At 33.9% G+C, this 13,850-nt stretch overlaps 1 protein-coding gene across 4 annotated transcripts in view; it reads left to right on the top strand.

Annotated features, from left to right (window-relative positions):
* The window catches only part of LOC131931800 (kinesin-like protein KIF28P), a 35,696-nt gene that overhangs the window by 15,692 nt on the left and 6,154 nt on the right, over positions 1–13,850 (top strand). For 3 of the 4 annotated variants that reach the window (XM_059288654.1, XM_059288653.1, XM_059288655.1), the window contains exons 6-15: positions 7,775–7,882; positions 8,390–8,520; positions 8,960–9,030; positions 9,441–9,501; positions 9,933–10,097; positions 10,412–10,515; positions 10,989–11,164; positions 11,720–11,851; positions 12,554–12,705; positions 13,191–13,339. In XM_059288654.1, the coding sequence (XP_059144637.1) occupies positions 7,775–7,882; positions 8,390–8,520; positions 8,960–9,030; positions 9,441–9,501; positions 9,933–10,097; positions 10,412–10,515; positions 10,989–11,164; positions 11,720–11,851; positions 12,554–12,705; positions 13,191–13,339 (1,249 nt within the window). Of the gene's footprint in view, positions 1–7,365; positions 7,435–7,774; positions 7,883–8,389; positions 8,521–8,959; positions 9,031–9,440; positions 9,502–9,932; positions 10,098–10,411; positions 10,516–10,988; positions 11,165–11,719; positions 11,852–12,553; positions 12,706–13,190; positions 13,340–13,850 lie in introns of those variants that run through there. The other variant, XM_059288656.1, reaches the window with a different exon arrangement.

The following is a 13,850-nucleotide window of genomic DNA, read 5'->3' as shown; positions in this document are numbered from 1 at the left end:
AGTAATTACGGTTATTATTATTAGGTCTAGCCTACTGTCACTGTGTAATATCTAGTGTATCTACTTCTAGATCTAGTACTAAAAGAAAAAGTACTAGACTCTAGGAAAAGGAATTATTTTTAAAATATGGCATGATTTAAAATAGGGGCCTATTTATTAAAATGAATAAAGGCGAAGTCTTTATTACTAAATAGGCCTAATTTAAATTAGGGGCCTATAGTCTATAGGCCTAATTAACTATTATAATATGATTAATACACAGGGCCAAATTACTAATTTAATCAGGCCTAAACTTTCTAAGCAAAAGAAAGTCTAAAGAAAAACTTATGGGCCTAAATTAAAAAGTTAAGTCTGTAATATATACTATATAGATCTAGGTCTAACTAAAGTAAGGCAGAGATCTAGACATCTAGATCTAAATAAAATACTTAGGCCCTAGAGTCTAGATCTAGTAAATACTAGATCTAATACTATTTGATTTGTCAAATAATTTGACGATTTGTTATCAGACTAACACTATCTATCTAATCTATATCTAATATCTACTGTTTATACTTAACTTAGACTTAGACTTAGTGTATATATATAATAGTATAGATCTATATACTAAGTGTGTGACGTATTATTAATATTAATTAGTACTTAGTACTAAATTAGTACACTAAATGACTAAAGTAGAATCTAATTACTAAAGTTCTTTAATTCTTTAGACTTGGTCACTTGACTTTACGTCACGACGCCTATTTTAAACTATTTTTAACTATTTTATTTAGATCTAGATAGACTACACTACGGTCCCTACCTCTTCTAAAAATCTATTTTTCTAAGTCTACTAAAAGTCTAAAACTAAATCTAACGAGTCGGTTATATTCTAAATAAAATTCTAGATCTAGATTCTAGAATCTAGATCTATATTAAAATCTGCAAATCTAGATCCTAGATTCTATCTATTTCTAGATCTAGATTAATGAAATTCTGATTCTAAAACTTGAGTTTGTTTTGAAGCCAAAAGCGAAAGTAGCTTTCCTAACTTAAAAAAAAAGATTTAATAAAAATATTCAGATTTGGTTTAAAAAAACGCCAACCGGCAGGACTCCATTTGGACTCCACTGCAACACCCTATTACTACTTTAAAAAATGCGTCAAACTTTAATTTTTTTTTTTAAAAACAACCTAACATTATATTAGCATATGTGGAGAAGCTATTGTGAGGCTTTAACAAACATTTATGAATATACTAGAGCAGACAGAAAAAGACTGGGTGTCATTATTGAAGGGGGTGGGGGCCATTAATGAAGGGACTGGGTGTCATTATTGAAGGGGAGTGGGGCCATTACGGAAGGGATTGTGGCCATTATTGAAGGGGAGTGGGGCCATTACTGAAGGGATTGGGGCCATTAATGAAGGGACTGGGACCATTAATGAAGGGACTGGGTGTCATTATTGAAGGGGTGATGGCCATTATGAAGGGATTGCAACCATTAATGAAGGGGTGTGGGGCCACTACTTTAGGGAATTGCGACCATTATTAAAGGGGTTTGGGCCATCACTGAAGGGATTGGGACCATTACTGTAGAGAATTGAGACTATTGTTTAAGGGTTTGGGACAATTTCTGTAGAGAATTGAGACTATTGTTTAAGGGACTGTGACCATTACTGTAGAGAACTGAGACTATTATTTAAGGGATTGGGGGGCATCAATGACGGGATAGGGACCATTAATGAAGTAATTAGAGCCAGCACTAAAAGGGATTGTGGAGATTGGGGCCATTAAATGTTAGGCTCATAACAATTGACGTTTCCCTTTTTAAATATGTGAAGAAATCTCGTATTTCTAAAAGCTTTATCTAGTTAAATTTGACTGATTATTCTTAAAGCGTAGTATATATGACTGATTGATTCCAATCCAATTTTAATGAAGATAATTAGTCACTACGTTCTTCTGTTTTATCACTTATTAATTATTGTGATATTGTTTTGTCGCAACTGCTGATAGTTTTTAAGAATTTGTATTTAAGTTTTTACCACCATACATTTCCTTCATCTCATTAACCATCTTATATCTTAACCAGTAAAATTGGTCTTCTCGATTTTTAAAAATTGTTTTGTTGAATTTATTGATGATAGTTATTTTAAGCATTTGTACAGTTTGTATGCCTATTGAAGTTTCTACCATCATAAACTACATTCATAAGAACCATATTAAAATCGGTAAAATCTTAGTTTAGCGTCGTAAATTCGGCCAAAACTAGTAATGTGGGAGAGAGTGAATTAATGAATATATCATTAAATATGAGTATATTTTCGTATATTTTGATAAAATATTATAGATAATTGAATAATAGATCACAATTTATGGTTAAATCAATTTAAGTATCCTGAAATTAATTTTTATCAACCCTGTTCGAGATAGTAAATTTGCTATTAAAAACAGCAGCCATCTTAAGAAAATGTTATTTAGAGTAGCTTCCCTTTCATTTCTATTAGTATGAAAATGTATTTAAATAAGATTGTCTTGTTGTATAGTCCGTATTACAAAGCATTTTTTTTTAATTCTGCCCTTTAAAAACTGAATTTCCCAACAAACAACTTTATTAATTCTAGAAGCATTGTGTGCAACTTGTATCCATGTATTAAATCACGTTTTTTTTACTAATGTTTATTTGATCTTACCAGAGCCGGCGTTAGGAATACGCGGGGCCTAGGGCCAACCATCCGCGCGGGGCCTTTCCATTATATATATATATATATATATATATATATATATATATATATATATATATATATATATATATATATATATATATATATATATATATATATATATATATATATATATATATATATATATATATATATATATATATATATATATATATATATATATATATATATATATATATATATATGTTTGTATAAAGGCCTATATAATGTGATGTACACATAATAACACAAATGTTTTGGAGTTCATAAGCTAATGTCAAACTTTCCACTATAATAACAGATTTTTATCTCTCCCATGTATTAACCCAATGTTCGTAGTTTTTTTTCCTTTGCTAAGATATTAAATCACTTTTAACAGTTATGTAATTCATACCAAATCACTTAAGAAAATTTAATCACGTGCCGAATAATTAGGAAAATAAAGTTTACAATACAGCGAACTCGGCCTGATGTATCAAAACAGTATAGACTTCAAAAAATGTATTTAGAATTCATACAATATTTTAAAACCAAAATCATTATTGTCTTAATTATTGAACGGGTGAATCCTTAAGGTGACACAACATAACAACAGTTTTAACTTTCTTCCAAAAAATAATAATAAATCACTCTGTTTAATGCCGCCTGATATAGATCCTAAGCCCCCCCCCCTTTTGTTATACCAAGACAAGTAGGCCTACGTATAGAGTTTCTTCCAGGCATCTCTTCGAAAACGAAATGAAATTTATATAATTTATAGAGAAAATATATACTTTTAACAGTGTCCGCCCCCCCCCCCCCGAAGAAAGTCTACCGCCCCCCCTCCCCCGAAAATTTCAAGTGCCCCTCCCCCCCCCCCCCGGAGAAAAAAGTCTGGAAGAAACACTGTACATATACGACATTATACGACATCTACAACAAGAAGACTAGAGTTCATCGGGTCACTAACTGTCTACTATAGACATCCCGTCTGCTCACTAAAAGGAAGTCTTCATCGGTCCGCATACAATAGGGTATCTCTTTACGTCGTGGGCTAATTCTCGACCGCCATCTCCAGTCAGCTCAGGTCAAATGCCAGGCGACCGTACCCTACACAAAGGGTAGGTGTGACACTATTTTTGTATCGAATTACGGCCTGTCCCAGTTCAGGTGGGACTCACCAACATAAACCGTGGCCTCAGTTATAACAATCAACAACGTCGGCATTCGACCATTTAGTTTTTCCCAATTGAATTCAGCAACAATTTTTTTTTTTAAGTTTACGAACTAATTCAGATAACAATGACATTGCTGAAGCGCGGGGCCCCTTCAAGCGCGGGGCCTATGGCGACCGCCCCGTTCGCCACCCCCTAACGCCGGCTCTGGATCTTACTAATACTATACTATATAGTTTGAGTTTTTTCTTATTGTTTGAATGTTCACTATTTTCATTTCAGGTTTTTCTTTTCATCAATTAGTGATTCTATCGTAACTTATGACATTTTTTTTACTTCTCTTTACCTTAATTAAACCCCAACCTCCGCCATATTTTGTTGTCAATGTCACAACAAGTCATAATGTAAAAAATTATGCTTCACTCTGCCTTATCTAAGATCTCTAACCATAATTTTGACAACATTAAATGTGTTATCCACCAGCTTCCCTCGTAAACCATCATCTAAAACAATGAGCCAGTCCACCCCTTAAGTGCGTGTTGTCATTATGGCCGATCGCAAGTCTCCACCTGCCAGACACATTTTGGTTATCCTTTGTTGTCAAATTGTCAATATCAAGTACCCAAGTGAGTGATATGGGGTTGTCCATAAATGATGTCACATCTGATTTGCTACGGGAGTGAGTGAAGATTTGTGGCGTCAACTCAGGCGGCTCTGCAAATTATGACGTGTCGGTATCATGAAAGGAGGTGAACGGGGGGAAAATACCTAGGCGGTTGACGGAGAGCCTCTATAATGCTTTGTTCAATCAAAATAACGATAAATAAGCATTACTATATGTATACCTTGCTCAAAACGAATCATCACGAATATTGCAAGCCTGCTAGTTTAAGACATTTGGCAAAACGGCCTCAACACATTATCCCCGTCAAAAAAGGCTTGCCACCAAATGCCTGCCGACGAATAAGCCGCGTCGAATGCGGGGCGTTAGGAATACGGCCATTAGCATGGGCCGCGTTAGAGCAACAGTAGGCTATCGCGCTTTGTAAGATGACGTAAATACTTAAATTCAATTTCGCTAAACTGCGCGAAAATTTAGTAATGTTCCATGGTTTGAGGAAATTTATTTTCGTGGACTTAAATTGAAATATCATGTTGACTGTCTGGCTCTTAATTTCCGAATATATGTATCAAGATTCAGAACTCTAATTTACTTTAATATAAGTGTCATCTTATCGTTTATGGTGCCTTTTATAAAGCGCAGAGCAGCTTCAAAATCGGACGGGCATCCTGTTTTCACCAAGCTTCTTTTGGAGCTTAATATGGGTAGTCTAGTTCTATACGGTGAGAGCTTAATACATTTTTCAAGGGCCGAAAGTCTCAAGACAGCAAGCTTGCAGAAATAACCACGTACGTTTAAATGGACAAGTGATAGATGTGTTAGGGGCTGTGTAATGAACACCAACTTATGTAATCAAATTAAACGTCGCTTAAACGTCAAAACGGCAGTGCTTGTTTTTTTTTCTATAAAATTAGCCTAACGGTCGGCGGTACCGGTACATGACGTCACGCGCGAGCGTTAACTCGATGACGATGTGCTAAGTGGGGGAATGAAAAGGTGGGGTTCAAGAAATGCGACTCAGCATGCTTTTTTACATTTCTTGACCCTTCTTAATAGTTCTATCGTCCCCACTGAGAAAATGGATCACCAATGAATGACGCGTCATACTTCTACAGCTGGTCTTTCTCCCACAACCATCCCCTGTTTTCACGAAAAAAAAAACCCTGACCCGTCTCCAAAATCACATCGCTGAGTTCTACTCAACCTCTCGCCACCACAAATAACAATTTCTATCTGAAACAATATGTTCATATGTTTGCTCTGTAATAATGCACGCTGTCATTACTATCTTAAGAGCGACGTCATTTATGAGCGATCTAATATTGATTTGCTTACTGCAAATAAAGTGTTCAAAAGTTCGACCTCCCAACAATTGTTGTGGTCTTGGATGCACACTATTAAGTCTGAAAAGGTCTATTAGTCATTCATATCAACTATATTTAAAAAAAAGAAAAATTACTATACAAGGGGTCATCCATAAAAGACGTCACGCTTTTTTTTTTGACGATTTTTACCCCCCTCCCCTCCGTCACACGTCGTCACAAAAAGCCAGACCCCCCCCCCCCTAAAATGACGTCACACCAGAGGCGTAGCGACCCTTCTCGGCGCCCGGGGACAAACTTTCGATTTGCACCCCCTCCCCTCAACCTTTTGATTTGCACCCCCTTCAAACTTTCGATTTGCACCCCCCCCCCCCCCTCAAACTTTCGATTACTTTTTCCAACCCATTTTGGTGCCCCTAAGGTCGGCGCCCGGGGACATATGTCCCCCCTGCCCCCCATCGCTACGCCTCTGCGTCACACCTCAGCCTATCACCCCCCCCCCCCTCCAAATTGCAGTTGAATTGTTTTTAAACAGCTATATTTTTCCAATATCTTGTCTGAACTATGTCAAAATAGAGTATTTTAATCAATTGTAATTACAATATATTAAAACAGTTTTCTAAAACGCAAAATAACGTCTAAAATTCGTATTCTAACATAGCTTTTTTAAAAATGCAAGAGTGTGACGTCGCACCATCTTAACTCCCCCCCCCCCCCCTCATCACACAACGTCAAAAAATTACGGACCCCCCTCCCCCCTACGAGTGTGCTGTGACGTCATTTATGGACGACCCCCAGGCATATATTAAATCAATACAAAACAATCATTTTAAACCACAAAATCAACACAAAAGACATGCGAATAGACAATTTATGGTTTTTGAAACATAGCCGCTGCTTGTATTTACTCATTGTTGTCTCGAACGGGGTAGTTTAAAGTTTATTCCAGGATATTTTTATTGTTTTTGTCGTGGATTGTGATTTGTTATTCAATTATCTGTTATATTATGTAAAATATGACATAAATATGACCAAATGAAAGAAATATTCATTAGTTACCTTCATCGCACATTACTAGCTACGTTGGAATTTACGACGCTAAACTAAGATTTTACCTTAAAATCTACACATGTTATTGTTTCAGTTAAGTAATGGAGGCGAGCGAGTTGACGAGATTCCGTTCCCAATGTTGTTGACATGGAGTAAAAACGTGCTTTTTAGATTTAGACCGTAAAAAAAAAATAAAAAATAAAAACTTAAGCCTAAAATTAATTTAGAAATTTTATATTTTTAGAATAAATGTTATAAAAGTTGCAAATCCAGAGAACTTGAAAATAATTTGTTGAGTTTAAGGCTACATTTCTATTTATTTTCATCAAGCCTAAGTTATAACCGGATGTTTCACTTTCGTAAGACAAATATTGATTGGCTGTACAGTAACTTAGTGATCGATAACTATTTGTTTACAAAACTTTGCAGATCAAGTTTTTAAATTACAATGCAAATTTAAAACCCCATGACCTAGTATTCTATTTTTAGCTTACAATGTGTACAATAAAATCAATGGCGTCCTATCCAATAGCAGGATGCCATTGTTTATGTCGCCATTAGGCCTACACGTGAAAACCAAATTGTTTTTGCTTTTTTTATAATTTTTATTTAGTTACCGAAAATATTATAAACATCAAATACATCCAATCTTTAGTAAAGTCCGAAAAAAACCAGATAGACAGGATTTTATAACCATATTAATTGTAACTACGCTGTGCATGATTTTTAAATGAATTTATACACCTCTCAAATACCTTTGAGACTTTTCTCGCTGGTGTCCATTAGTAATTGATAATAGTTGTTATTTTTAAATTATTTTTTTTTTCGGTTCGCCTAATAACTTCTGTCGAAATAAATTTCTTCCCTTTCAACCATATTTTAATAACTTTAAATTGACGGTGTAAACTTTGATATCTCGACAGCCGTGCCCACACAATCGTGGGGATCAACTTCATCCAGAAGTTCAGGAACGCTGCAGGTGAAGACACGACAAAGTCTGCGGTGATTAACCTCGTTGACTTGGCAGGCAGGTAAAAAAACCCAGCTAATTTGTAATTTTGTAATTTTATTTTCACAATTGTTTATTATTATTTAACATTACGAATAATTAATTAGGCCTGGTCCCAATTAGGCTAATTAATTAGTAATTAAAGAAGCTAATATTTTTAAAAAAAAGATAAATATTTTTATGATTAATAAATGGCATCACTAATGGCCCAATGGTCAAAGGGGGTGCATGAGTAAAGTAAAGGGTACACCTGGTGTTACCACCACCTAGTCTAGTGATACCACTTGCCACTTGTTGAGGTTCAAGTTCAGTATTTATATGTATCTTTACATTTCTAAAAAAAAAGCTTATGTTCACTCCTAAAACATGACTTTAAAATTTAGTCATTATATTATATTTTAAATCTTTTACAATAATAAAGTCAAAATGCAATTTCATTTGAGCCAAAGTATGGTGCAGGAATATTTTTAATCACTAACTTTAAGGATTAACAAAAACCCACATTCGTAATGTTGTACAATGTCTGCAGTGAGAGGGCAGAGAGTACTGGTGCCACAGGGGACAGGCTGAAAGAGGGCGCTGCTATCAACCAATCATTGTCATGTCTTGGCAACTGCATTGCTGCTCTAGCGGAGAAATCTGGCGGGAAGGATGTCAAAGGTACTTTTTAATCAAAATTAATTAAACCCTAATTAAATAAAATATTTAATCTCCAATGTTATGAGACAATGTTTGATTCTTCTTCTTCTTTCTTCTTCATTGTAATATTGGAGATGATTTTCTTCAACATAATTAAGTATTATGTATCAACAATGTTATTTGGCCTGTTGAATCTAACTTCATTCTGCTTTTCTTTCTGAATATGCTTTCATAGCTATGGACCAACACGCAATCAGTTGATTAATTTTGGGGTTTTCTGTTCTAGATAAAATGCTGTCCCCAGCTCATGAGCCTAATCTCCTCAGGCACTTTTGATTCAATGGCACAGCTTATTAGAATTGCTTAAGCCCTTATAACAATATTTATGAGAGAGTAAGTGAATGGGAGAGTAAAAGTATTGCCTTTATGTGTAAACTAATTCATGTATTGTTTACTGCAGTACCATTTCGAGACTCTGTTCTAACCAAACTGTTGAAAAATGCTCTTGGTGGAAACAGCAAGACCATAATGGTATGTGGTTTAAGTTTGTGTTCACTGTATGTGATATGTGGTTTATGTTTGTGTTCTCTGTATATGGTATGTGGTTTAAGTTTGTGTTCACTGTATATGGTATGTGGTTTATGTTTGTGTTCACTGTATATGGTATGTGGTTTAAGTTTGTGTTCACTGTATATGGTATGTGGTTTAAGTTTGTGTTCACTGTATATGGTATGTGGTTTAAGTTTGTGTTAAATGCATCAAAAACATTCAATATAAAGACTATAATACGCTTTATTTACATCTGGTTCAAGTTAATTTAAAAATATTTAAATAAAACGTTTCATCTTTCTTAACACTAAAATATTCTACGTTTGGTACAAGTTAAGCTGCATGTAACAGTCTTTTAGTTTTGATTCTGTTTTTTTGTATTGTGTCACCAGATTGCTGCCATTAGTCCAGCAGATATCAACTTTGATGAGTCTTTATCAACCCTCAGATATGGTGAGTTGTTCATTTCAGACTGACTACAGGTCGCCAATACACTATTCCATATCAAGCTCTACCTACACCAACAAAGCATGTTATATATATCCAGATTAAAATATAGACGCGTAAATTATATATTTATACATACACACACATATTAATATATGAGTGTATATATATCTATATATATATATATATATATATATATATATATATATATATATATATATATATATATATATATATATATATATATATATATATATATATATATATATAATAGACATATAGATAGATAGATAGATAGATAGACATAGATAGATACAGATAGATGTGTGTGTGCGGTTTTTTATAATACTCTTTAATATTGGCAAATATAAATATTATCGTGTCTCAATTGAAATGTTGATCGAAAATTAATGTCATATATTGATTGTAACTTAAAGCTGATCGAGCTAAACAGATCAAGACATCTGCCACTGTCAATGAAGATCCAACAGAGAAGCTGATCAGAGAACTCCAGGAGGAGAATGAGAAACTTAAAGCTATGCTGGGAGGGGAGATAAAGATGGAGAAGTTGAAAGGTGATCACGGTGAACTTGATGATGAAGGTATGTCAATTGAAAGTGACATTTTCATTTTTTATTATTTAAAAAGAAATAATATCTATAAGTTATATACAGTGACCAAAATAGATTTTAAAATCAATAATGTAAAATTTGTATTAATTATTTATTTTATGTATAGAAATTTCAGAGTGTATTTATTTAAATATAAAAACAAAAAATTGTACAAATATATGCTACTTTTAAAATCACATATTATTCAATTACTTCTCTTTTTAAAATCACTCAAATTTTAATTTTTTTTATTCACAACTACACATTGTTAAATTTTGTGTTTTCCATTTTAAATTTGCTAATAGGAATGGAGGAAGAATACAAGGTTATGTTGGCTAACAATGAAAAACAAATGGAAGAAATGAGGAAATCTTTTGAAGAAAAGTTAAAAGAAGCACAGCAGGCATCAGTAAATAAAATTTCAGTCATCTTCTTTTCATGTTGTGCTGTGGGGGATAGAGAAAGTGTGAATGTTGAAGTTTCTTTTTGAGGTGTTAATATTTATTGGACAAAGGGCTACAACCTTAGTTTATCTTAGTTTCTGAGTTTTTTAACAGATGGTGGAGGATGATGGGGGTGTTAGTCTTGGTCATAACATTATATAAAATATTTTCGGAGCTGTAAAAATAGGCATGCTTTTAAAAACTAAACAGTCAAAATAATATTAAAATAAATTTGTTCAAATGTTTTATCATTGATGAATAATAAAACATAAAACTTATTGCTTTAAAACATTAGTAGTCCATACTTTTTGTAATTCTTTAACAAATAATTATTACTTATGTTTTTAAAGCCAAGGATCGTAAAAGAAATTCACTTACCTATTCAATAAGTGAAAAGTTAAAAGACAATTGACCCTAATTTTAATTAAATTTTGCTTAGGGTGAAAACACACAGGCCATGATAGCAGCGAAGAAGAAGAACACAGCCTACATGTATAACCTGAACACTGACCCTTTCCTGACTGGCCACATCATCAACTTCTTTGACACACCTGCTGAGAAGATTGGCAATGGGAAAGATGAAGGGGAGACAGAGCTTGTGCTCACTGGTCCAGGGTAGGTTTTTTGTTCAATCTTTTATGTTACATTAGTTAGCATTTTTTTTGTCCCATCTTTTATGGTACAGTAATTATCACTGTTATTTTGTCCAATCATTTATGGTACAGAAGTCATTAATTTTTCTATCTAATCTGTTATTGTACAGTAGTTATTATTTTCTTTGTCCAAGCTATTATGGTACAATAGTTATTGCTTTGTGTCCAATCTTTTATGGTACAGTAATTGTCATTGTTATTTTGTCCACTCTTTTATGGTACAGAAGTTATCATTTTTGTTCTGGTCTTTTCTTTTATGGTACAAAAGATAGTATCCTCTGTCCTTGTGTTTTATGGTACAGTAGTTATCATAAATTTTTTTTCATTCTTGTATGGCACAGTAGTTAGCATTATTTTTTTTGTAATTTCAATATAAAATTATGTTAACCTAAAGATGCTAAAATAGAAGCTGTCTACTAATTATTTCAGTCTTTTAGTGCCTTTTAATTTAAAAGTAAATATTGCTACATCTAAATGTAGGAGGTTAGGTAATTAGTTTGGGTTCACTTCTTTGCAGCATTGCACCCAAACATGCAATAGTGAGAATGGAAGGTGACAAGTTCACCCTGGAGCCTGGTGAACCAAATGTGAGACTCATGCACAACGGGAAAGCTGTGGTGGATAAGGTGGAGCTACATCATAACGACAGGTGAAGCACATTTTTGTTTTACTTTTCTCCTGGTGTTAGCTGAGCATGCAATCATTGCTACAATTGAAAATTAAAGTTAAATTGTGACCTTCAAATGAAAAGAAATTGTACATTATTTTTTCTTTTGGGATTCAGTAATCTTTTTAGGATCTAATGATTATGTTAATGTTTATTATTAAGAGTCTATTTTCAATCATAAGATTATATCAGAGGCTATTTCTTTATAAAGATTTTTTTTTATAAGATTACATCAGTTTTATTTTATTGAGTTTCTTTTAAATTTTATTTTATTTGTGTTGTTTTAGAAATGATAATTTTTATCCCTTTCCTTTTATCAGATTTGTTGTTTATATGTGATCCTTTATAATATATTTTTTTTTAAATCATGAACAAAAACCCCTCAAAAAATAATAATAAAATAATAATTTTTCATGTCGCAGTTTTTCTATATAAATCTACCTAAGATACATATATATTTCTTAAAGTACTGATCCCTGCTGTCCAGAACCTTCCCCTTGCATTCTTTCTATAACATATTGGATAACAACACCAATCATAACACTTAATAACAGCCATTTAGAAATAATAAAAGAAAAAACAAAACCGCTTATATATTTACCAGTGTTTTATTTAAATGCACTTAAGGCATATATCATAGATGTTTTCAACCTATTTTAAATTATAATTTCATTTTTTGCCCAGGGTGCTATTTGGCACAACACAGTACTTTGTCTTCGTACACCCCAAAGAAAGAGATGCGTCCAAGAAAACCTACCCAGAAGTCACATTTGAAATGGCCCAGAGTGAGATAGCAAAGAACTCAGGCTTTGACATCAGTGCAAACAAATCCACTGGTAAAACACAGTACTTGACATAAAGCAACTAATTAATACATAGGTTAAAATACAGTAAGTAAAGTTCCCCTTCCAAACCTGACGGTCTATTGGGCAAGTGAAGTAGAGTTCACTTGTTTCTGTGACGTCGGCATATGAAGAGGTAGTGTGGTCAGCACTATGCCCAGCCGCCTTTACTTTCCCTAACGTGAGTTAGGTACCCATCAGGGCTGGGTGGACTCACGGACAGTCTACAGACTTGAACCCAGATTTGAACTTGAGACTTAGGGGATGGCAGTCTAGTTCTCTACCACTCTGTACCCTTGGTAAAATACAGTACTAGATTAATATGTGCTACACTGGTAGATCTTAACACTAATACTAATAATGATTTCACTCACGTTAAAGATAGTCATATAAAAATTGTATTAATAATGGCCATTTAATGTGTCTGTGAATATTGATGAATGTCAGCTACCAAAAATTCTAATTTACAAAATATTTAGATGAAGCACTGCTGCAAGAGGATGTTCTTGATCTGATGCCAGCTATTGAAAATGCTAACTCCATCAGTGAAGATCTGGACAAGAAAATGAAATTTGAGTTGATGGTAGTCTCCCCTGAAGCAAGGGGAGAACTTGCAGGCAGAACTCAGGTGATTGTTGTCAGATGTTTGGTACACAGTGATGTTGTTGCCAGCACAGTGATGTTGTTTTCAGATGTTTGGTGCACAGTGATGTTGTTGTCAGATGTTTGGTACATAGTGATGTTGTTGTCAGATGTTTGGTGCACAGTGATGTTGTTGTCAGATGTTTGGTACACAGTGATGTTGTCAGATGTTTGGTACACAGTGATGTTGTCAGATGTTTGGTACACAGTGATGTTGTCAGATGTTTGGTACACAGTGATGTTGTCAGATGTTTGGTACACAGTGATGTTGTTGTCAGTTGTTTGGTACACAGTGATGTTGTTGTGCAAGAAGTGGAGCTGGGGTGGTATCCTAGGTGACACTTTTTAGTGATAAACAACTATAAGCATTAGCATAGGCAGGAATTTGGCATGATTCTGAGACTTTACAATTAGGTGTTGGGTACTCTATTGCTTGACCATGCCATTCAGAGAAGAAAAAATTATTGACCTCGATTACATTTTAATTAATTTAAAAA

This window comes from Physella acuta, unplaced genomic scaffold (assembly GCF_028476545.2).
Source record: "Physella acuta isolate Inbredline_101_S28 unplaced genomic scaffold, ASM2847654v3 ptg002035l, whole genome shotgun sequence".
In the NCBI taxonomy this organism is placed as follows: domain Eukaryota; kingdom Metazoa; phylum Mollusca; class Gastropoda; family Physidae; genus Physella; species Physella acuta.
The sequence above is the reverse complement of the archived record's forward strand: the minus strand, read 5'-3'. Positions and strand labels throughout refer to the sequence as shown.